We start from the raw sequence: 25,113 nt of genomic DNA on the forward strand, positions 1-25,113 counted from the left end.
GGGAGGGAGGGGGAATAAAAAAAACAAGAGGACAATTCGTACCGTAATGTAGGCCATGCCGCGACCTTTAACCTTGCCACTAACCTCTGACCTCCTGCCCCACCCCCCTGAACTATAATCCCACTCCTTCTCCCCCCCCCCCCCCCCCCCCCCCCCACCCCCCTTTTGGAGAAGGGGGTATGGGGGAGTGAATAGAGGAGGCTGGTTGAAGAGGCCAAACTTGTACAAATCTTGCCCGATTTCTCCCATCCACCCCCTCACCCTACAACCCTGCCCACCCACTGTGGCAAACAGCCTCGCCCACCCAGTGTTCTCACCCAGCTACCCCCCCCCCCTTCCATACCATCTCCGCTCCGGGTACCCAGCACCTGGGGGGAGAGCGGGGAAGTCAAGCTTTCCCCAGGGTACTCACCAGGCTCCTGCACAATGTAGGACACACCGCACGAGCCATCCTTGCGATCCTCGAAGGCGATCTCCGCTTTGCTGGGACCCTCGACCGCAATCGAGAGACCCCCGGCCCCCGCCTCACGGGTCCAGATGCTGAACTCAGCTGGAGGGAGAGAGAGAGAGAGACAAGAGGGACAGGTTCACATCAGCCGGAATGCATGAGCGAGATGGGAGAGCAGGGGCGGCGGGTGATCAGGTAATCCACATCACACCCCTCCCCCCCCCCCCCCCCCCCTTCAATACCGAGCGATAACACGAGAGAGAATTCCACAGATTCACGCCCCTCAAGCAAAGCCGTTTCTCTTCACCCCCGTCCAAAATGGCCACCCACTTAGCCCAAAGCCCACATTCACGCGAGGCCATGGCCAGGCCCGCGCGGCCCTACCTGGTACGCCGGCCTCGGCCCTCTCCAAACCGGGGCCCCCGGCCCTCACTTTGTGCGCCCCTCCTTCTCCCAGGGGGCCCACGGTGAACTGGAAGGGGCTACCCGGCACGTGCTGGCCGAGGTACTTGACGCTGACGGTATGGACGCCCATCTCGGCGGGTACGAAGCGAATGCTGTAGGTGTTCTTCTCCACCTCCATGATCTCCGCGTCGTGGGTCTTTCCAGAAGGGCTGGTCACCTGGGCGGTCATGTCCCCAACGTTTATTTCTGAGGAGGAGGAGTAAGAAAAACAGGAAAATAACAGTTCTCTTTCTCTCAAAATAAAAAAAGAGCCGTGCGAGGCCTACTGGACAGGCTGAGCTGGATCGCGGAGGCTTGCAGGGTCTGGAGGAGGTTAGAGATAGGGAGGGTCTGGAGGAGGTTACAGAGATAGGGAGGGTCTGGAGGAGGTTACAGAGATAGGGAGGGTCTGGAGGCGGTCAGATAGGGAGGGTTATAGGGGCGGAGGAGGTGACAGAGAGGGGGCAAGGAGGGATTTGTTAACAGAGGGCAACAAGCCAGAGATGAGGGACTGTTCAGATTGGGGGTCTCGTGGCGAGGTTGTGCGCGTGGCCCTGCGCACGGTTTTGAAATCCCGAGGAAGCTTTTCCGGGAACCCTTTACCTGGGATCTTGAGGCTCAAGTTGCACTGGCTGCCGACGTTAGCCACAGAGGCAGCTCTCCGTCTCCTCGTGATGCTCTCCTTAATGCGCCCTTCACCGCTCACTTTCACTGTAAACGGACTCCCTGTGGACACAGAGACAACTCCATTACTTTCCATTCCCGAAACAGAATCCAACCCAGGGATTACCCCGGGAAAGGACATCGGAAGATGGTTGTGGTGGTCGGAGGTCAATCATCTGAGCTCCAGGACATCGCTGCAGGGGTTCCTCAGGGTAGTGTCCTGGGCCCAACCATCTTCAGCTGCATCATAGAATCCCTACAGTGCAGGAAGAGGCCATTCGGCCCATTGAGTCAGCACCGACCCTCCGAAAGAGCACCCTACCTAGGCCAACTCCCCCCGCCTCGTCCCCGTAACCCCCAACCTAATCTGCACATCGTTGGACACTCGAGGGGGAATTTTAACACGGCAAATTCACCTAACCTGCACTCTTGGTAGTGCGTGGTTGGCGGTGGGGTGGGGGGGGGGGGGAAAGAGAGCAACGATAACATGTAAACTTCACACAGACAGTCGCCCAAGGCTAGAATTGAACCCGGGTCCCTAACTCTGCGAGGCAGCAGTGCTAACCACTGTGCCGCATTCAATGACCTCCCTTCCATCATAAGGTCAGACGTGGGGATGTTTGCGGATGACTGCACAATGTTCAGCACCATTCGCCACTCCTCAGATAATGAAGCAGTCCGTGTCCAAATGCAGCCAGACCTGGGCAATATCCAGGCTCGGGGCTGACAAGGGGCAAGTTACATTCACGCCACACAATCTCTTACAAGAGAGGATCTAACCATCTCCCCTAGACATTCAATGGCATTACCATCGCTGAATCCCCCACTATCAACATCCTGGGGGTTATCCATTGATCAGAAACTGAACTGGACCCAGCCGTATAAATACTGTGGCTACCAGGGCGGTCAGAGGCTGGGAATCCTGCGGAGAGTAACTCACCTCCTGACCCCCTCACGAAGCCTGTCCACCATCTACAGGGCACAAGTCAGGAGTGTGATGGACTCTCCCACTCGCCTGGATGAGCGCGGCTCCAACAACACTCAAGAAGCTCAACACCATCCAGGACAAAGCAGCCCCCCCCCTCCCCCACCGCTCGATCGACACGCTAACCCCCACCTTCAACGCCCACTCCCTCCACCCACCGACGCACAGCGGCAGCCGTGTGTACCGTCTACAAGATGCACGGCAGCCACTCGCCCAAGGCTCCTTCGACAAGCGCCAACCTCTACCCCCTAGAAGGCCAATCACAGAAATCATAGTGCAGGAGGCCATTCGGCCCATCAATTCTACACTGACCCCTCTGAAAAAGAGCACCCTAGCTCAGCCCACTCCATCACCGTAACCCCACCTATCCTTGGACATTAAGGGTCAATGCATCATGTCCAATCCACCCAACCTGCACCTCTTTGGACTGTGGGAGGAAACCGGAGCACCCGGAGGAAACCCACGCAGACACGGGGAGAACGTGCAGACTCCGCACAGTCAGCCAACGGCAGCAGAGGCCATGGCTAGCATGTCTGTCTGCGCGCACCGACAATATCAGCCGTCCCTTCACTGTCAGCACTCCCTAACAGCACTGGGGATGTAACTACACCACATGGAGACTGAGGCGGTTCAAGATGGCGGCTCACCCATTACCAAGGGGCAATTAGGCATCGCCGATAATGTTGGGCCCCGGCGGCTTCTCGCGAATGAAGTGAGCGCTTGGGTACCGGTTTTTGGTCGGACTGTAGTTATACCTGGTACGTGCTGGTCTGCAAATTTGATGTTGATGATATAGTTTCCTGGTTCCGTCGGGCAATAGGTCACTTTACAATTGCCGTTTTCTAGTTCCTCGGTGCTGATGTCCACCTTACTCGGGCCTTCGATAGAAAGGCCCAATGCACCGTAACCTGAAAAGGTAACAAAACCCCTTTAGCGCCAGTCACAAGTCGCTTTGATCCGTGGCCCATTCCCGCCTGGTCCTGCTCCCAATCCCAGTCCTCCCACACTCCCTTAAACCCCCAAACATGTCCCGCCTCAGATCTGCGCCCCTCCAATTCCGGCTTCTCGAAACCCCCCCCCCCCCCCATTTCCCATTCCTCCACCTCGCAGCTGGGTTTTCATCCGGGTGGAGCCGATTTACCCCCGGAAAGGGGGCAATTGGATAGCTCTTACAAAAAAGGGGCCAGCACATGCTCGATGGGCTGAATGGCCTCTTCTCGTGCATGCCACAGGCCCATTCGGAGACTGATCACCGACAGCAACGTGGGGCACGGGTCCCTTCTCTAAAATTTCTCTCCCCCCCCCCCCCCCCAAAATCACCCACGACGTACCCGCTTCACGCGTATCAATGGTGAAGTTGGCAGGCTCGAAGGTGTGGGCTTCCTTTAGGCCAGGACCGGTAACCCGCACGCGGCTGGCATCGCCCACCTCGGACTGGTTGATCATGACGGTGATGGGGCTGTTAGGAATGTGGCAGCCATTTTTCTTGATGTTGACCACGTGCTCGCCGATCTCCTTGGGGACGAACGAGATCCCTGCAAAGAAACAAGCGGGAGTTTTAACAAACCAAACAAAAAAAAAGAAGAAGAAAAACCGCCTTCGTCAAAAAGCAAATCCGATTTTCCACGGCCACATCCCTTGAACGAGTAAAAACTTCCCCGCCCGAGCGTCCACTGGACGAAACCTGCTGAGAATCTAAAATGGCCGCCAGGCTCTGCCTGTTCACTAGGCCCAAATCCAGTCAACTACCCATGTGAAGGCACACAGTGGTCAGTGGGCCAGGAAATCAAAGAAAATTTGCCCAATATCTCATTCCTGCCCTTCCCGGGAGAGGCAAACAGCACAGATGATGCCAATTGACTGCAACTGGATGGAAATGGTGGCAACAGAAATTTCGGAGAAGAGTGAGCCATCGTGGGCAGAAGGCATCGGGAGTCAATGCAGACTGGAACAGCAGAGGGAAACGGGTGGAGGGCGGACAGGTTTAGATAAACCCGACAGGGGCAGGTCATTTCCAGTGCATGATGGTACTAGGGCTAAGGGGGCCTTCTGGGTAAGCGTATGGGGGTAAAATGTGGAGAGCCTCTTTTTATTTAAAAATGTATATAAAATGCAGCGAGTGGCGTCGACCTGGAACTCTGTCCACCCACCCCCCCAGTAGGGGGTGGAGGAAGCAGAGTCTATTTCAAGAGCAAATAGGGCGGGCACAGGAGGAGGAGAGCCAGCATGGAATTGGATGGGCCAAACCACCACCCTGTGCCGTTAAGGGGCACAGTTGTAAAATTTAAGGGGTCCCCAATTTCATAGAGATGGAGGAGGAAAATTCTCTCTCCGAGGGTCCGGAGTGTTTGGAACTCTCCCTTCCTCCGGAGAGTCGGCTCTGTGAATATTTTTAAGGCAGGGGGGGTAGAGAGAGATTAGTGATTAACAAGGGTAGGGGGTCAAAAGGTTTGAGCTGGGGAGACAAGGTAGGAATGTGGAGTTGAGGCTTCAAGGAGCACTGACAGCAGAGCCGGCCGGAGAGGCAAATGGCCTACTCCTGCTCCCAACTCGTACGCTTGCGTGGTCAGACTCCTTGAAGCCTGTGCCGTAGGCCTGAAAGCCTGGAGATGGGTTGGGGTTGCACGTTGCGACGAAGGGGACTGAACGCAACGTTGGGGGGGGGGGGGGGGGAAAGAGAAAGAGAACCAGAGTAGTCACCCCATCACGTGTCTTACCGATATTGCCGTCGCGCAGCCTCTTCAGCAGGCAGGACTCCTCCCGGCTAGAGGGTGCAATCACAGTGGCGGCGAGCTGGCTAAGGTCCATCTCGCCAATGTCCAGGGGGATGTCAGTGGAGGAGCCCACCTTCAGCTGGGACATCCTCATGGAGTCATCGCCTGCGCAGATGGGAGGCGGGGGAGGAGAGAAAGGAAGAGGGTCAGAAAAAAAAAAAAAAGGATTCAGTACACACACACAATGCACCCAGCCAACACAAACAGCATTAATAGTCCCGACATGGGACCCAAACAGCAAAGGAGCTCCGTCCTTTCACAGCCGCTGCTTTGGAACTCAAAGGAGACATTTAAACGGGCAGCTGAGCAAACACAGACCCGTGCAAGGGAAATCAGAACCATTTAAAACACGTCAAGTGACGACTCGGGTGGACCACACAGGGACCAGATGGGGAGAATGGCCTCAGTTTGCGCTGTGGTTACACATTTCAAGCAAGAGGCTGCTTGAGGGGGAGGCAAGGCCTCCACCAACCACAGCGCGCCCCCCCCCCACCCCCTAAGCCAATAGAATGCTTACATTCCCTGAAGAATCTTGTCTAAACTTCTGAGCACCTGCCCCTTCAGTCTCACAAGGTGCGATGTTAATATTCATTAGAGTTAGCCCCCTTGCAGCACCTTTGATCCAACAAGACTGGGAGGTTGTAAAGTGCAAAGTAAGCCCGAGGGAGAGAGTTGACATGGTAACCAGTTAGGCCCAAGGCCTCGGAGGGTGTAAACTGCAGCAAAGAAGGTTCGGGGGCTGGAGTTGACAGTATCAACAACGTAGGCCCGAGGGCTATAGAGTTGACATAGCAATGAGGTAGGCCCGAGGCTTTTGCGGGTTCAAACAGCATCAAAAAAGTGCTAATTCCTATCCGGCATCGAGTTCTCACCCGTGATTTTCGAGACGAACGGGCTGCCGGGAATGTGCTTATCGTTGTACTTCACCAGGATGTTGTAGTCCCCGGGGAGCACAGGCAGGTAGGAGACCGTGCAGGTCCCGTCCTTGTTGTCCGTGCAGCTGATGTCTGCCTTGGAGGGGCCTTCGATGGCCAGGGCCAGGCCACCTGAGGAGGAGACAAGACAGAAGAGGAGGGCAAAGTCAAGGAAGGATAGGACAAACAGAAAAAAAAAAGATCCGGCGGCGGAAAGCAGGAAGACAGCCAAGGGGCAAGTCGATGCCCGTTCAGTGCCGGTCATCAAGCGAACCACGCAATGACTCACCCTCACCAGCGTCCTTGGTATCCACAGTGAAAACTGCCGGTTTGTTCACGACACCGTGGATGAGGCCAGGACCGTAAGCGTTGACATGACCACTGTTGACAAAGTCCACGTAAAACTGCAGAGGGCTCCCTGTTGGCGAACAGAGGGAGAAAAAAAAAATGGACAATTTGGTCGCCAAAAAAAATAGCCTCAGAACCAATATGTTCCCCTCACCGAAACTGGAACACGGCGATCAATTCGCCCCCACTCTACTCCTTCCAGGTGTACACGGCCACCTCCCCCATCCACAATCCCCAGTTACAGTTCCCCCTCAGTTAGAACACCAGGAATATGGTGGGGGAGTGGAGAGTGGGCAGGTTGCATCGAGCTCAGATCCCGGGGCTCAAACCCGCAACGGCTGCAGAGCTCCCCCGTGAGAACCAGACCTACCGCACAGGCCCAACGGACACCATTGACCTCCTAAATCATCCACACCGCCACCTGATCAGAGCAAAGAGTGGGGATTAATGGGTGTTTCTCTGGTTGGCGATCAGTAGCTAGTGGTGTCCCTCAGGGATCAGTGTTGGGCCCACAATTGTTCACAATTTACATAGATGATTTGGAGTTGGGGACCAAGGGCAATGTGTCCAAGTTTGCAGATGACATCAAGATGAGTGGTAAAGCGAAAAGTGCAGAGGATACTGGAAGTCTGCAGAGGGATTTGGATAGGTTAAGTGAATGGGCTAGGGTCTGGCAGATGGAATACAATGCGAGGTTATCCATTTTGGTAGGAATAACAGCAAACGGGATTATTATTTAAACAATAAAATATTAAAGCATGCCGCTGTGCAGAGACCTGGGTGTGCTAGTGCATGAGTCATAGAAAGTTGGTTTACAGGTGATTAAGGCGGCAAATGGAATTTTGTCTTTCATTGCTAGAGGGATGGAGTTTAAGACTAGGGAGGTTATGCTGCAATTGTATAAGGTGTTAGTGAGGCCACACCTGGAGTAGTGTGTTCAGTTTTAGTCTCCTTACTTGAGAAAGGACATACTGGCACTGGAGGGTGTGCAGAGGAGATTCACTAGGTTAATCCCAGAGCTGAAGGGGTTGGATTACGAGGAGAGGTTGAGTAGACTGGGACTGTACTCGTTGGAATTTCGAAGGATGAGGGGGAAGATCTTATAGAAACATTTAAAATTATGAAGGGAATAGATAGGATAGATGCGGACAGATTGTTTCCACTGGCGGGTGAAAGCAGAACGCGGGGGCATAGCCTCAAAATAAGGGGAAGCAGATTTAGGACTGAGTTTAGGAGGAACTTCTTCACCCAAAGGGCTGTGAATCTATGTAATTCCTTGCCCAGTTAAGCAGTTGAGGCTCCTTCATTAAATGTTTTTAAGGTAAAGATAGATAGTTTTTTGAAGAATAAAGGGATTAAGGGTTATGGTGTTCGGGCCGGAAAGTGGAGCCGAGTCCACAAAAGATCAGCCATGATCTCATTGAATGGCAGAGCAGGCTCGAGGGGCCAGATGGCCTACTCCTGCTTCTTATAGAACATAGAACAGTACAGCACAGAACAGGCCCTTCGGCCCTCGATGTTGTGCCGAGCAATGATCACCCTACTCAAACCCACGTATCCACCTTATACCCGTAACCCAATAACCCTTAACCTTACTTTTTAGGACACTACGGGCAATTTATCACGGCCAATCCACCTAACCCGCACATCTTTGGACTGTGGGAGGAAACCGGAGCACCCGAAGGAAACCCACGCACACACGGGGAGGACGTGCAGACTCCGCACAGACAGTGACCCAGCCGGGAATCGAACCTGGGACCCTGGAGCTGTGAAGCATTTATGCTAACCACCATGCTACCGTGCTGCCCCCAATGTCAAGATTCTCCTTCTCGCCCCTGCCCAGTTTGGTAAACCGTAACCGAAGGTCAGAGTCAGGACCCCCCCCCCCCCCCCCGCCAAATCCCCACAACACCTCACCTGGAATATGGAGATCATCGTATTTGATGTCCATCTCGTGCAGGCCCTTCTCACTGGGAGCGAATTTCACCGTCACAGTGCCGTCCTTGTTGTCCATGATATCGGGCTTGGCTACCTTCCCAGATGGCATGCGAACCACACCTGTCGACCCAGCCATTCAGAAAATTAAAACCGGGCACAAAGCTGGAGCTTATCCCTTCTGTTTGCAGAAGGCCGGGTCCCTGTGCGCAAACGCATGCTGAGTACGTATAAATGAGCCGCGCTCCCGAGCGCAGCCAATCGGTGTACAGTACTGGTCTCCTTATTGCCAATGATCGGAAACAGTTTGGAGAAGGTTTACCAGAGTAGTACCTGGAATGGACGGGTTGTGTTTCGGAGAATAGGTTGGCATCCATTGGACTTTGAGTAGCAGGTGAGCTGATCAAAAGTTCCTGAAGGGGGCTCTTGACTGGGTGGATATTGAGAGGACGTTCCCTCTTGTGGAAGAATGGTCATGGTCAATCCATCTAACCTGCACGTCTTTGGACTGTGGGAGGAAACTGGAGCACCTGGAGGAAACCCACGCAGACACGGGGAGAATGTACAGACTCTGCACAGACAGTGACCCAAGCCGGAATCGAACCTGGGACCCTGGCGCTTCATTACATGTTTTTGTTGTGCAAGGGTTAAAAGCCTGGGTTAGGGTGGGTGAGTAGAGCAAACGATACAATTAAAAGGTTGTAAAAGTGAGATCATCATTTGTTCCAACCTTCTTTGAGTTTACAAGGAGGGGCCCAAACGGGATTTTGTTATGATTTCTGGGGATCTCCCTGCTACCCAGCAGTGTGCTTCTTGACCGCTGGCGGCTGTATTCTATTTTCCCACCACTCGTCAATGGGATTTCCCATTGTAACCACCCCACGCCGCTGTGAAACCCGCTGGAAGGGGTAGACGGCGACGTGTGGTTGGTGGGAGGAGCCAGGGCTGTAGCAGGCAGTGGCTCAGTTTTGTTTCGGCTGGAAGCTTCTGCAGAAGGTCATGAAGAGATTCAGCATCAATTGAACTGGATCTCTCTCGCTCTTCAAGCAGTCTCGCAAAAGATCTCTCTATCCAAAGCATGGCAAGTAACTAACCAAGTGGGTTTTGACCCGTGATGGGTTTTGCTTGATTGGAGATAAATAAGGGGGTGAAAGATTACTGGTTTGGGGGTAGGGGGTCGGTAGGAAGGTGGAATCAGATGTGATCTTATTGAATGGCGGAGCAGACTCGAGGGGCCTCCTGATTAATTAGGTTTCTGCTCAATCGTCCGAAACCGTCACCACTGGCACACTCAAGAATGTTCAGCAGGTCCTGCTCAGTATCCAGCGGTTGACATTTTCTTTTGTATGTGGCGAGCACGGGGCTGGTTCAGTTTCGAGGCAATCGAGTCAGCATCGACCCTCTCCAGTCCGACTTCTTGCACTCGCCTGCCCTATCCCTGTGACCCCCACCTAACCTGCACATCTTTGGACTGTGGGAGGAAACCCACGTGGACGTGCAAACTCCAACACAGACAGTCACTCAAGGCCGTGATCGAACCTGGATCCCCGACATTGGGTGAGGCAGCGGCGCCATCCAAGAACGATTCAATGGCAGAGCAAACCCGAAGGGCCGAATGGCCCCCTCCGGTTCCTAGTTGCTACATGACCCCAGACCACCCTACCCCCTCCCACAGCAACATGTGACTCTTCAGCACCCTGCGAAGCAGGACTCTCCAAAATTAAATAGATTTTTTTTTTATACCTGTTATCTCTCCCTTCTTGATGGTGAAAGGGATCACGAGGTCGAAAGGTCGCAGGTCAGCAGCGTCCACGCCATTCATCCTGGGCGATTGGTCAGGCGCCTGTAGAAGAGGGGGTTGGCGGAGGTGAAGAAAACAGAGGGCGTCAAGATTTCAAAACCCGAGGCGCGAAGGCTTGTTCACGGATCAAACGGTGTGCGGGGATGGATCGGGCGTGTCGAGGCATCTGTCCACTAGGCCTCAACCTCCTGGCAACAACTACCACTTCCCCCCCCCCCCCCCTTGTCAAATTGGTGATCATTATTCCCCATCAACAACCTGGGGCCTAGTCGGAAGGAGCCTCAACAAAGGGAAAATTTGGAGGTAGGAACTGTTTCTCGCGCGCGCCCCCCCCCCCCCCCCCCCCCCCCCCCCCCCCCCCCCAGGATTTCTTGGGGATGGGAGCAGCTCACGATTTTGAGGCAAAGCTGTCAGGACAGTGTTCGTCTCATTTGGTAGACGGGTCAGGAAAGCTAGGCCTTCCCCCCCCCCCCCCCCCCCCCTCCCCTCCCCCCCCCTCAAACACAACATCCCCTCCCGACACACTGCACTTCGGCGCAGAAGCCATTTTGCCCCTCAAGCCAATTACTTCACGACTTCAAGATGGGGACCTCTCAGGATAAACCCTGTCGGCCAAACTGACAGGATTGCCAGACCAAGAACCCTAGTTATTAATCCCTTGACATCAGGCTGCAAGTAGTAATACACGATTTTCCCAGGACAGGTACAGCACGGGGTTAGATACAGAGTAAAGCTCCCTCTACACTGTCCCCATCAAACACTCCCAGGACAGAGACAGCACGGGGTTAGATACAGAGTAAAGCTCCCTCTACACTGTCCCCATCAAACACTCCCAGGACAGGTACAGCACGGGGTTAGATACAGAGTAAAGCTCCCTCTACACTGTCCCCATCAAACACTCCCAGGACAGAGACAGCACGGGGTTAGATACAGAGTAAAGCTCCCTCTACACTGTCCCCATCAAACACTCCCAGGGCAGGTACAGCACGGGGTTAGATACAGAGTAATGCTCCCTCTGCACTGTCCCCATCAAACACTCCCAGGACAGAGACAGCACGGGGTTAGATACAGAGTAAAACTCCCTCTACACTGTCCCCATCAAACACTCCCAGGACAGGTACAGCACGGGGTTAGATACAGAGTAAAACTCCCTCTACACTGTCCCCATCAAACACTCCCAGGGCAGGTACAGCACGGGGTTAGATACAGAGTAAAGCTCCCTCTACACTGTCCCCATCAAACACTCCCAGGACAGGTACAGCACGGGGTTAGATACAGAGTAAAACTCCCTCTACACTGTCCCCATCAAACACTCCCAGGGCAGGTACAGCACGGGGTTAGATACAGAGTAAAGCTCCCTCTACACTGTCCCCATCAAACACTCCCAGGGCAGGTACAGCACGGGGTTAGATACAGAGTAAAGCTCCCTCTACACTGTCCCCATCAAACACTCCCAGGACAGGTACAGCACGGGGTTAGATACAGAGTAAAGCTCCCTCTACACTGTCCCCATCAAACACTCCCAGGGCAGGTACAGCACGGGGTTAGATACAGTGATGCCCACACCACAGAGACATGCAAGACAACAGAACAATAAAGGGGGGGAACAAAATGAGAGGTTATAGGTACCCATCCATATTTAGGCGCCATCCGGCTTTGTTGAACTTGCTGTGGGATGATCTCATCGCCTTCCGTGGCCTGTTCAAGGGTGAAAGAAAATGAGAGGGTGTTAAAGAACAAAATCTTCCTGGACAGCTGAGCACCATTGGGGCATCATAACCCCCCCACCCCACCCGAGGACGGAGAAGCTGAAGTCGGCCATTCGGCCGATCAAGGCTGCTCCCGCATTCAACGGGATCCTGGCTGATCCGATCCGATAATCCTCAACTCCACTTTTTCACATCCCCGTAACCCTCGACCCCCTCATTGATTAAATAGCTGTCTCTCTCGGCCTTGAACATACTTAACGGCCCGGCCTCTACAGCTCTCTGCGGTAAAGAATTCCACAGATTAATTCCCCTCTGAGGGAAGAAATTCCTCCTCATCTCCGTCTCAAATGGGCGTCCCCCCCCTCCCCTCCCCCGACTCTGAGATTCTGCCCTCTGGTCCCAGACTCTCCCACAAGAGGAAACGTCCTCTCAGCATCGACCCCGTCACCCCCACCCAGAATCCTCTCTGTCTCAATAAGGTCACCTCTCGTTCTTCTAAACTCCCAATGAGTACAGGCCCCGACCTACTCAACCCCTCCTCATAACAAAATCCCTCCACATCCATCCCTCTCACACTAAAGACGCCACCAGTGACCCGTTGGTGGAATCCAGCGGCCCAGGTTAATGCTCTGGGGTACATGGGTTCAAATCCCACTGCAGTCCCCACAGAACATCAAATTTCAATTCAATTAATACAATCAATCTTAAATTACAAAGTTCTCAGTGAGGGTCACCGTGGAACTAATGTCGGTTGTTGTTTTAAATCCCCCCTCCCCCCAAATCATCTGGTTCACTAATGTCCCTTCGGAAAGGGAAATTTGCAGTCTTTACCCAGTCTGGCATGCATGTGACTCCAGTCCCCACACAACAGTACGGTTGACTACCTGCCCAAGCCACTCCGTTCCAAGAGGCAAAAAAAATGCTGGCTTTGTCCAGCGACATCCACATCCCACCGGAGGACTCAGACCAAAAAATAAATAAAATCTACACCCAACAACCTGCTCCGAAAACTCTGCTCACGAGAGGATTCAAAGAAAAACCCACACCTAAAAACCTGCACCGAAGACTCTGCTCACGAGAAGATAAAAAAAAGCAAACTCCACACCCAACCACCTGCTCTGAAGACTCTGCTCATGTCAAAACGCAAGGACCCAAACCCACCACAGTAGCAATCCTATGAACGATATTTCGTTAAAAATTTTTTTTACCCTGGAGTCACATGTAGGCCAGACCGGGCAAGGATGATTTCTTTCCCCTAAAAAAGGGGGCAGTTAGCGAAGCAGATGGAGTTTTTACAACAATCGATGATTTTGTCATCACCGTTCACTTTTAAAATTCCACATATTTATCAGATTTGATTCCGCAGGGGGGTGAAGATTCAAATCCCCGATCTGGTCCTGGGTAGCAGGGGAATGACCAGCCCAGCGACAATGCCGCCATGCCACTGCCTGTACCACACCAATCAGCCCACAAGGCGGTGCCCACCAGACCCAGGTTCTCCGCACCCCCCCCCATTGCCCCAAGGCGTTCTCTTCCCCCCTCCCCATTGCGTTCTCTTCCCCCCTCCCCATTGCGTTCTCTTCCCCCCTCCCCATTGCGTTCTCTTCCCCCCTCCCCATTGCGTTCTCTTCCCCCTCCCCATTGCGTTCTCTTCCCCCCTCCCCATTGCGTTCTCTTCCCCCCTCCCCATTGCGTTCTCTTCCCCCCTCCCCATTGCGTTCTCTTCCCCCCTCCCCATTGCGTTCTCTTCCCCCCTCCCCATTGCGTTCTCTTCCCCCCTCCCCATTGCGTTCTCTTCCCCCCTCCCCATTGCGTTCTCTTCCCCCCTCCCCATTGCGTTCTCTTCCCCCCCTCCCCATTGCGTTCTCTTCCCCCCCTCCCCATTGCGTTCTCTTCCCCCCCCCTCCCCATTGCGTTCTCTTCCCCCCTCCCCATTGCGTTCTCTTCCCCCCTCCCCATTGCGTTCTCTTCCCCCCTCCCCATTGTGTTCTCTTCCCCCCTCCCCATTGCGTTCTCTTCCCTCCTCCCCATTGCGTTCTCTTCCCTCCTCCCCCCCTTCCCCCCCACCGATGGTTGGGTGGAGCTGATGCTACTCACCGTGACCTGGAAGGGGCTGTTGGGGATGTGCTCGCCCCCGAAACGCACGCAGATGACGTATTTGCCGGGTTGGGGGGCGGTGTAGAAGATGTCGAAGGTGCCGTCCTCGTTCTCCACCACATCCACGTCCACCTCCGACCCGTCGGGGGTGCAGACGGTACAGGTCACCTTGCCCTTCCCAGCAGCCTTGGTATCGACGGTGATGACAGTCTCCTCGCCGATTTGTATGGTCGGGCCAATGCCGGCTCCTGGGGGTGTGGTGGTTTGGTTTCCCCAAGCGGGAAGAAAACAAAAGGAGGCAGGGAGAGCAAATGTTAAAGATAACGACCCCTTGACCAGAAAAAAAAAAGACGGCCCAATTTCTTAATCAAAAGACTGGCTCAGTGCGCCTTTTGGACAACCCAAACTTGGTTATGGAGAATTTCGACACTGGTTTACCTCAGTAAAATTCTCATTTCGAAAAAATATAAATACGCCAAGGTCAAATTGGGGATGGCTCTTCACGTCGGACAGCTCAAACCATCGATGAATGAAGAGATGGTGCGTCGGCATCTTCCCATGCCAATTTGGGCATGGCCCTCAGCAAGGGTGCAGGACTGGTTGGGTAACCAGAGTGCCTTCTTCCCCCCCCCCCCCCCCCCCCCCACCCAATGCCAGGGTAGGCGGGCACTTCTCTTCTAGGTGCAGGATCATGCCCACCCTGTCCCGCCCACCGAGCCAGTCTGTCCAATGGGTTGGAGAACACAACACACACACACAAACCAACCATACTCTACAACTCTACTCTCGGTCGGCAGCGTGGATGGTGGGCATTCTATTCCCCACTCCTGGAAGGCCATTTGGTCCATCGACTGGGCCCCATGCTGGGATACCAAGACGAGAATCCAGAAGTGCTGGGGAAGGGGGTGATATTCGAATGCAGGTGAATAATTTTGCCATCTTCCTGCCCAAATATCTTTCAATTTAGCAGAGGAACAGGAGAACGCGCCCATCCACCCTACCAACCAGAGAACACTAACACTACGACTACTACTATTACGACGAATCTCTACTCCGAAGCGTCCAATCAGCAAGCAAAGCCAGCCACGTTGCCAAGAGAAAGCCACCAATCGCAGCATTCCTTCTAGTGGGGTGGCAGTCAGGGTTAGCTCAACAGCCAATAGCAGTAGAGGAAGGGGGGGGGGGTAGAAGAGGAGGGGAGTGAGGGAGGAAAAGAGGTGGTAGGCGAGGGTGGCAGCAAGGGAGAACTCCAAACACAGGAACCACTTGGAGACGCCTCATTGCCAGCCACCGCCCTCCCTCCCCCCCCCACCCCCCCTCCACTAGAGTTCAGGCCTGTTCAATGCCACGGCCCTACCAGGTTACGGAATTAGGGGGTGGGTGGGGGAAGGGCGAGCGTCAAGGAGGTGGTGGAAGACCAGGTTCTCCAAGCGAGTAGGCCACCCCCTCCCCAGCTCAGGTGGGTGATGGGGCTTCCACGGTGTTTGGAGGAGCAAGGGGATACGTAGGCAAGACTTTTAAAAATGCAGGCGCGCGCGCAAAACACACGCACAACGCCATCGCGAAACGGCAGTTCCGTCACCATCAAAGGGCCAGGCCAAACCTAAATGAGGCCAGAGATGATGGCAGAACTCATGCGCGCGGTTTCCAGGTAAGTCAACTTAAAAAAAAAAATAAAAAGGTCGGGGCAGGGGAAGGCTGGTTTACGGGAGACGCCAAGCCGGTGTCAGTGTCGAAGTTCCAACAAAAAAGGGGAAACCAAATTGACAAAAACCTCGATTTGCGCAGTTCCACGCCTCCAGCTTGATCCAATGACGACCCCCACGCAAATTCCCCCTACGGTGTTGAAAAATACCACACCCACTTCTCCACCAATCATTGCAGGGATGGCTTGGAGGCCTGCGGCCTACAAAAGGTCAGGAAGCCCAAGAGGTCAAATTCCCTCTCTGAAGGGCGCTTCTCAATGGAACGACAAGCCCTGTGGATTTTAAATAAATTTAGAATACCCAATTCATTTCCCCCCCCCCCCAAAATCAGGGGCAATTTAGCATGGCCAATCCACCTAGCTTGCACATTCTTTTTTGGGTTGTGGGGGCGAAACCCACGCAAACACGGGGTGAATGTGCACACTCCACACGGACAGTCCTGTGGATCATTGACTGAACCCCACCCCCCCTCCCCCGACCTCCAAAACTTGAGCTATTGAACTGAAGAGGTTGGGCAAGACAGATATACCTACTCAAGGCATCTTATTCAGCTGTGGCAGGTAACTTGCCAAACTGTCATAGCATTCTTTTTGAATGATTTGGGGGGAGGGGGGCAATATTTGCCCACCCCCCTCCGTTACCCCAACCAAAACAAAAAAATATCGAGGGGAACCGATCTATCCAGCAGCACAGTCACCAGGGCAGGTTGGCATTTAGATCCCCTGCTCCGTTCAGGGTCCCAAGGGCAAAGGCCCCCTGGGCCATGGAGCAGAAGATAATGGGAAGAAAAAAGGAAACTCCTGGAAATCTTCTTGACAACGGACATTGGCAAAGCCTTCAGGGATTGGGCCGATGCTGCTCACAGTCTGTGCATCAAATCGAATAGCCGGGATAATCGATTGAAAAGCCCCCTTTTTTTTTTGGCTGTGAGGAGGCAATGGGCGGCCAACTTTGGAAAACAAAATGGCCGCCCCAAAATGGTGGCGGGCTGGAGATTTCAGCAAAACATGGCTGCGACCAGCATGGGCTCAAAATTTTTTTTTAATTTTTTTTTTTTTTTAAAAAAGGCTCGTTTTTCAAAAAATAAAAATGTTTAAGGAAGGGAAAACGAAAGGGAGAGGGGGTGTGTTAGAAATTTTTAAAAAATAACACGCAATACAAGCAAAGCAGCTTACCTAACCCGTGACCTCCGATTGACACTGAGGTGAAAGGGCAGAGAGCAAGGAAAGGTCAAGTGAGATACAAAAGGAAAACTGTGCTCCACAAAAGAAAATTAAAAGCATTTAAAACCATCAAACCAAAAAAAAAAGGAAAAACGTGTGCAGCGTAAGAATGTACAGGGAGTGTGTGCGACTAAAGGGAGGAGTGTGGGCGAGGGGCTGGTGGAGGGAGGGGGGGGGGGGGGGAGAGAAAAGAGGAGGAGGTGGAAGAAGGGGAGTTGGGGGGGGGGGGTAATTGGCAAGTGATATAAATGTGATCAGAGAGGGGGAAGAGAAAACAAAGAAAATGGCAGAAGACTCACCTGTCACAGTGCACTTGCTCGCGTCGCCAGTGGGGAGGGCTCGGACACGGTAGGGAGAGTAGGGAATCTCATCGCCGCCATATTTGATGAGGATGGTGTAGCGCCCAGTCATGGCGGGGATGTAGGAGACGGTGTAGGTACCGTCGTGATTGTCGCGAATGTTCGCCTTCCTTGGCTTTCCTTCTGGGTCCTGCAAAAAGGGGGGGTGGAGAAAGAGGAGAGTGATAAAGCGGTTCAGCTTTTTGAGGGGCAGGGGCCTCGCTGAAGATCCTCGAGCAGAAAGCTCCCGCACGCATTTCCCCCCCCCCCCCCCTCCACCCGCAACCACCAATTTCCTCAAGAACAGGACGCCAACAGGGCACAGCGACTCTCTGCAGGTCTCCGGATGGGCCAGTCACAGGTCAGACCCGAGAGAAGACGGCAAAGGAGCGAGACTGTAAAACCCAAAGTAATTGGGTCCCCTATTATTGGTCATTTATATAAACGACGTGGATGACTGTGGTGGTGGGGGGGGGGGTAGGATCAGCAAGTTCGCGGATGACAAAAGATTGACCGGGGTGGCCAGTGAGGTCGAGTGCCGTGGGCAGGTTGGTCAAATGGGCAGAGGAGTGGCTGATGGAATTTAACCCCGAAAAGTGTGAGGTGATACACTTTGGAAGGATTGACACGACAAGGAAGTATTCAGTGAACAGCCTGACACTGGGAAGCTCCGAGGAATAAAAAGGACATTTGCCTTTCCCAATCGAGGAAAAGATTACAAAAGCAGGGAGGTCACGTTGGGAGTTGTATAGACCTTTGGTGAGGTCACAGCTGGAGGACCGTGTGCAATTCTGGTCGCCCCATTATAGGAAGGATGTGATTGGACTGGAGGGGGTGCAGAGGAGATTCACCAGGATGTTGCCTGGGATGGAACGTTTTAAGTTACGAGGTTGGATAGGCTTGGGCTGTTTTCGCTGGAGCAGAGACGACTGAGGGGGGCGAACTGATTTAAGTTGGACAAGATTATGAGGGGCGTGGACAGGGATCAGCTGTTCCCCTTGGTTGAAGGATCGGTTACAAGTTCAAGGTGAGTGGTAGGAGATTTGAGGAAAAACCTTTTCCCCCAGAGGGTGGTGACGGTCTGGAACGCACTGCCTGGGAGGGTGGGGCTTAAAAAGTATCTGAATGGGCACTTGGCACATCGCAAAACCACTTAACTTCCAATTGTCATCGGAAGTTAGCGGAAAGGCGCTAAGGGGGCGTGGAGCCCCCCCCCCCCCCCCCCCCCCCCAATGCATTTCGGTGGGTCGACAAAGATTGACGAGGAGATGGAGGAGAAATCCCGTCATGAACGGCGGGGGGGGGGGGGAAGAGGAGGAGAGGCATGGGACACTCACCGTGATTTGTACCGCCAACAAACCCTCACCCGCATCCTTGACATCGATGGTGAACTCCACGGGCAGGCTGGCTGGCACACCCATGGTGTTGAGGCCCGGGCCGCTGGCTTTGACCTTGCTTGCGTCATGCGTGGGAAGCACCTTGACCTTGAAGGGACTGAGGAAATAATTTGTTATTCAAAAGAAAATGCACTCAATCATTCCGCAGCCTCCCCTCAACATTTTCCTTTTCCCCCCCTTGTCCCTGAAGTTCTGTACCCCCAAATTGGGTGAAGAGTTGGTGCTGGTCCAATCCCACCACCCCCATTCAGTCGATCTCGCTAGGGTTTCCTCCTCTCTGGCTCTGTGAACCCCACATCCCAACTCGCCCCCAAATCCCATTCACCCATCTTCTCCGATCCTCCTCCAGCCCCGACAACCCTCCCCATCTATGTAACCTCCTCCAACCCCTACACCCCTCCCCATCTCTGTAACCTCCTCCAACCCTCCCTATCTCTGTAACCTCCTCCAGCCCCGACAACCCTCCCTATCCCTGTAACCGCCTCCAGCCCCGACAACCCTCCCTATCCCTGTAACCTCCTCCACCCCTACAAGCCTCCCCATCTCTGTAACCTCCTCCAACCCTCCCTATCCCTGTAACCTCCTCCACCCCTACAACCCCCCATCTCTATAACCTCCTCCAGCCCCAACAACCCTCCCTATCTCTGTACCCTCCTCCAGCCCTGACAACTCTCCCCATCTCTGTAACCTCCTCCAACCCCCACAACCCACCCCAGCTGTAACCTCCTCCACCCCTACAGCCCTCCCTCTCTGTAGCCCCTACAACCCTCCCCATCTCTGTAACCTCCTCCAGCCCCTACACCCCTTCCTATCTCTGTAACCTCCTCCAGCTCCCACAACCCTCCCCATCTCTGTAACCTCCTCCAGCCCCTACAACCCTCCCCATCTCTGTAACCTCCTCCATCCCCTACAACCCTCCCTATCTCTGTAACCTCCTCCAGCCCCTACAACCCTCCCCATCTCTGTAACCTCCTCCATCCCCTACAACCCTCCCCATCTCTGTAACCTCCTCCATCCCCTACAACCCTCCCTATCTCTGTAACCTCCTCCAGCTCCCACAACCCTCCCCATCTCTGTAACCTCCTCCAGCCCCTACAACCCTCCCCATCTCTGTAACCTCCTCCATCCCCTACAACCCTCCCTATCTCTGTAACCTCCTCCGGCATCCACAACCCTCCCTATCTCTGTAACCTCCTCCAGCATCCACAACCCTCCCTATCTCTGTAACCTCCTCCAGCCCCTACAACCCTCCCTATCTCTGTAACCTCCTCCGGCATCCACAACCCTCCCTATCTCTGTAACCTCCTCCAGCCCCTACAACCCTCCCTATCTCTGTAACCTCCTCCAGCCCCTGCAACCCTCCCTATCTCTGTAACCTCCTCCAGCCCCTGCAACCCTCCCTATCTCTGTAACCTCCAGCCCCGACAACCCTCCCTATCTCTGTAACCTCCTCCAGCCCCTACAACCCTCCCTATCACTGTAACCTCCTCCAGCATCCACAACCCTCCCTATCTCTGTAACCTCCTCCAGCCCCTCCAACCCTCCCTATCTCTGTAACCTCCTCCAGCCCCTGCAACCCTCCCTATCTCTGTAACCTCCTCCAGCCCCTGCAACCCTCCCCATCTCTGTAACCTCCTCCAGCCCCTACAACCCTCCCTATCTCTAACCTCCTCCAGCCCATGCAACACTTTCTAACCTGCTACAACCCTCCCTCCGAGATGCCTGCACGCCTCCAATTCCGGCCCCTCGATCCTCCCCCGATTCCCATCGCTCCACCACTTGGCAGCCGTGCCTGCAGTAGCTGCTCCAACCCCCTGTGCTGGCGCACTAGAGTATAAATTCCCAGCGATCGTCGGAATTCGGCATTGTCTGTCTGCGCCCCAAACATTTAGCGCCATCTCCCTCTTTCCGGTGAGGGTGAAGCCCCCGACCTGTGCAGAAACACCCCCCCCCCCCCCCCCCCCCCCCCCCCCGCTGGATTGCCTGGTGTGCAGGTACCTGCGTGGGATCTCTTGGTCAGCATACTGTACCGATACAGTGTATGGTCCCTCGCGCGTCGGCACGTAGTCGACAGTTTTGGTGCGGTCGGGGTTGTCAGTGATCTTGACGGGCTCTACCACTCCTGGAAAAACAAAAAGGTCACCAATTAGGGGCGGCAGTGGTTAGCACGGCGGCCTCACAGATCCAGGATCGATTCGGACCTCGGGTGACTGTCTGTGTGGAGTTTGCACGTCCTCCCAGTGTCTGCGTGCTCCGGTTTCCTCCCACAGTCCAACGGTGTAGGTTTGAGTAGATTGACCAGGCAAAGTCACCCAAAAGGTTAGGTGGGGTAAACGGTGGGGTATGCTATTGGGGCAGGGGCTGGTGCAGACCCGATGGGCCAAATGGCCGCCTTCTGCATCTAAGGATTCTATGAACAAAGTGCACTAAACAAATCCCATGAGGTGGGCCCCATTCAGGAGTTGACTCTAGGACACTCAGTTTGGGTTCCCCCAGGGTCACTCCGCTCCTGACCTCATTACAGCCTTTGTTCAAACATGGACAAAAGAGCCGAACGGCAGAGGAGAGAGTGGCTGCCCTTTGACATCAAGGCAGCATTTGACCGGGTATGGCATCAAGGAGCCCGAGCTAAACTGGAGTCAATGGGAATCGGGGGGGGGGGGGGGGGGGGGGGGGGGACACTCCGCTGGTTGGAGTCATTCCCGGCACAAAGGAAGATGATTGTGGTGGTTGGAGGTCGATCATCTCAGCTCCAGGACATCACTGCAGGAGTTCCTCAGTCAACATCCTGGGGGTTACCATTGATCAGATACTGAACTGGGCCCAGCCGTATAAATACTGTGGCTACCAGAGCAGGTCAGAGGCTGGGAATCCTGCGGAGTGTAACTCACCTCCTGACCCCCTCCCAAAGCCTGTCCACCATCTACAAGGCACAAGTCAGGACTCTCCCTCTTGCCTGGATGAGCGCGGCTCCAACAATACTCGAGAAGCGCGAACCATCCAGGACACGCTGACCACCACCGTCAACATCCACTCCCATAGCTTCAGACAGTCAAGGATTTATGGAAATATGATAAATTGATCAGCGCCACCCTCTTGGTGTTGCACTCCCTCAGAGCAGCACCAACCGAGCTAGAAATTGGCCACCCTTCTAGAAACTTCTACCACCTTGTGGATATGAACGCCACAGCATTCAGCGGATGGCGGAACAAGGAGACGGACCAGACAGAGAAGGTATTTAGCACCTTGGTAGTAAATGGCCACCGGAAACGCATGGGGGCCGTTCAGGCCTGAACCTCACCTTTAGGCCCCACCACGCTGACATTCAATGGAGCTGCTCCAGCCTTGCTGGTGTCGACGGTGAAGGATTGGGGCACATTGGCACGAACGTTGTTGCCCAGTCCCTGCCCCAGGCATTTGACCTTGGTGGGATCAACTGTGTCGGTGACGGGAACTTTGAAAGGGCTTCCTGAAGGGGAGGGAAAAGAGAAAATAAAAACACGGTACACTTTATCAGATTGGAAGGGGAGGGGAGGAGGCAGGGGAGGGAGCCGGCGTGCGAAAGAGACCTTACCCCGGATCTGCTGGCCCCCGTAGGTGATGATCACATCATAGGTTCCAGGTTCGTAGGGGACATACTCCACCAAGCAGCTGCCATCTTTGTTGTCCTTGCAAGTAATCTTTGCTTCGGAGGGTCCTTCTACAGCAAGGCCCAAGCCTCCTGTCCCAGCATTCCTTATTATCGGAGGGCGAGAGACAGAGAACATAAGAACTAGGAACAGGAGTCGGCCATCTGGCCCCTCGAGCCTCCTCTGCCATTCAATGAGATCATGGCTGATCTTTTGTGGACTCAGCTCCACTTTCTGGCTCGAACACCATAACCCTTAATCCCTTTATTCTTCAAAAAACTATCTATCTTTACCTTAAAAACATGTAATGAAGGAGCCTCAACTGCTTCACTGGGCAAGGAATTCCATAGATTCACAACCCTTTGGGTGAAGAAGTTCCTCCTAAACTCAGTCCTAAATCTACTTCCCCTTATTTTGAGGCTATGCCCCCAAGTTCTGCTTTCACCCACTAGTGGAAACAACCTGCCCGCATCTATCCTATTTATTCCCTTCATAATTTTATATGTTTCTATAAGATTCCCCCCTCATCCTTCTAAATTCCAACGAGTACAGTCCCAGTCTACTCAACCTCTCCTCATAATGCAACCCCTTCAGCTCTGGGATTAACCTAGTGAATCTCCTCTGCACACCCTCCAGTGCCAGTACGTCCTTTCTCAAGTAAGGAGACCAAAACTGAACACAATACTCCAGGTGTGGCCTCACTAACACCTTATACAATTGCAGCATAACCTCCCTAGTCTTAAACTCCATCCCTCTAGCAATGAAAGACAAAATTCCATTTGCCTTCTTATTCACCTGTAAACCAACTTTTCTGTGACTCATGCACTAGCACACCCAGGTCTCTCTACACAGCAGCATGTTTTAATATTTTATCATTTAAATAATAATCCCGTTTGCTGTTATTCCTACCAAAATTGATAACCTCACATTTGTCAACATTGTATTCCATCTGCCAGACCCTAGCCCATTCACTTAACCTATCCAAATCCCTCTGCAGACTTCCGGTATCCTCTGCACTTTTTGCTTTACCACTCATCTTAATGTCATCTGCAAACTTGGACACATTGCCCTTGTACCCAACTCCAAATCATCTATGTAAATTGTGATCAATTGTGGACCCAACACGGATCTCTGAAGGACACCACTAGCTACTGATTGCCAACCAGAGAAACACCCATTAATCCCCACTCTTTGCTTTCTATTAATTACCCAATCCTCTATCCATGCTACTACTTTACCCTTAATGCCATGCATCTTTATCTTATACAGCAACCTTTTGTGTGGCACCTTGTCAAAGGCTTTCTGGAAATCCAAATATACCACATCCATTGGCTCCCCGTTATCTACTGCACTGGTAATGTCCTCAAAAAATTCCACTAAATTAGTTAGGCATGACCTGCCCTTTATGAACCCATTCTGCGTCTGCCCAATGGGACAATTTCCATCCAGATGCCTCACTATTTCTTCTTCGATGATAGATTCCAGCATCTTCCCTGCTACCGAAGTTAAGCTCACTGGCCTATAATTACCCGCTTTCTGCCTACCTCCTTTTTTAAACAGTGTCACGTTTGCTAATTTCCAATCCGCCGGGACCACCCCAGAGTCTAGTGAATTTTGGCAAATTATCACTAGTGCATTTGCAATTTCCCTAGCCATCTCTTTTAGCACTCTGGGATGCATTCCATCAGGGCCAGGAGACTTGTCTACCTTTAGCCCCATTAGTCTGCCATCACTATCTCCTTAGTGATAACAATCATCACAAGGTCCTCACCTGTCATAGCCTCATTTCTATCAGTCACTGGCATGTTATTTGTGTCTTCCACTGTGAAGACCGACACAAAAAACCTGTTCAGTTCCTCAGCCATTTCCTCATCTCCCATTATTAAATCTCCCTTCATTAAATCTCCCTTCACATCCTCTAAAAGGAGATAAAAAAAAAAGGGTGTTTGAAGGAGCGTACGTCAGAAATACTGGCCGCAGGTGGGGCAAGTCTTACCAAAAAGGCCTCGGCCACCGCAAGGCCCGGTTTCCATAGCAGCCTCCCAGCCAATAACAAAAAAAACCCATCAGCCTGTGGAAAACACAGCAGCCATTTGGATACCAGCTCTCACAAACAGATACTGACCAAGATGGTCGGCTTTTTATTTTTAAAAAAAGGTGCTGTTGGCTGAGGGAGAACTGTTTTTCCTCATCCGCCGTCAACCACATCCCACCCACCATCACCCCCTCCGTTTAAAAAAAATGTTTGACAATCGAACGGCGCCAAGAGACGATGGGCAAAAACTCAGCAAAAGTCTTGGCCCTCGATGTAGGCTTGGAAGGAGCGGTCAGCGAGGTGGTAGGCCCCATCTCACCTGGTTTCCACAGTGAATTTGTTGGGCTTGTTGGCGATTCCTCCGTCCAGGCCTGGCCCGAAGGCCCGGACCCGGCTCGAGTCACATCCCTCGGTGACTGGCACTCTGAAGGGACTGTTGGGCACTGGCGAATCGTCGTAGGCAACATCGATGGCGTGCACCCCTGCAGAGAGGGTGGGTGGAAAGAGGAGCAAAAATTGGATTGTAAACAACTTTACCCGTCTGAAGACGTGGATTAGTTAAGGTCAGAAAAAAAAATTGTAAAAGGAGCACTTTTTTTTTTAATACAAGAGGGCAGTAAATATATGGAACACGCTGCCCGAGGAGGTGCTGGGAGCAGGTACAATA

At 53.3% G+C, this 25,113-nt stretch overlaps 1 protein-coding gene across 1 annotated transcript in view; it reads right to left on the reverse strand.

The window, feature by feature from the left end:
- Positions 1 to 25,113, reverse strand: part of flna (filamin A, alpha (actin binding protein 280)) — a 63,748-nt gene that overhangs the window by 15,751 nt on the left and 22,884 nt on the right. Inside the window, exons 16-34 of the mRNA XM_038782565.1 lie at positions 24,766 to 24,928; positions 22,357 to 22,517; positions 22,084 to 22,251; positions 20,781 to 20,904; positions 18,723 to 18,879; positions 17,347 to 17,536; positions 17,000 to 17,023; positions 14,119 to 14,366; positions 11,942 to 12,010; positions 10,255 to 10,354; positions 8,494 to 8,634; positions 6,518 to 6,646; positions 6,187 to 6,360; positions 5,258 to 5,419; positions 3,872 to 4,075; positions 3,296 to 3,448; positions 1,496 to 1,618; positions 833 to 1,099; positions 369 to 550 (exon numbers count right to left, since the gene is read on the reverse strand). Coding sequence (XP_038638493.1) covers positions 369 to 550; positions 833 to 1,099; positions 1,496 to 1,618; positions 3,296 to 3,448; positions 3,872 to 4,075; positions 5,258 to 5,419; positions 6,187 to 6,360; positions 6,518 to 6,646; positions 8,494 to 8,634; positions 10,255 to 10,354; positions 11,942 to 12,010; positions 14,119 to 14,366; positions 17,000 to 17,023; positions 17,347 to 17,536; positions 18,723 to 18,879; positions 20,781 to 20,904; positions 22,084 to 22,251; positions 22,357 to 22,517; positions 24,766 to 24,928 — 2,939 coding nt within the window. The remainder of the gene's footprint in view (positions 1 to 368; positions 551 to 832; positions 1,100 to 1,495; positions 1,619 to 3,295; positions 3,449 to 3,871; positions 4,076 to 5,257; positions 5,420 to 6,186; positions 6,361 to 6,517; positions 6,647 to 8,493; positions 8,635 to 10,254; positions 10,355 to 11,941; positions 12,011 to 14,118; positions 14,367 to 16,999; positions 17,024 to 17,346; positions 17,537 to 18,722; positions 18,880 to 20,780; positions 20,905 to 22,083; positions 22,252 to 22,356; positions 22,518 to 24,765; positions 24,929 to 25,113) is intronic.

The sequence above is a fragment of the Scyliorhinus canicula genome, chromosome 21, assembly GCF_902713615.1.
Source record: "Scyliorhinus canicula chromosome 21, sScyCan1.1, whole genome shotgun sequence".
Lineage (NCBI taxonomy): Eukaryota > Metazoa > Chordata > Chondrichthyes > Carcharhiniformes > Scyliorhinidae > Scyliorhinus > Scyliorhinus canicula.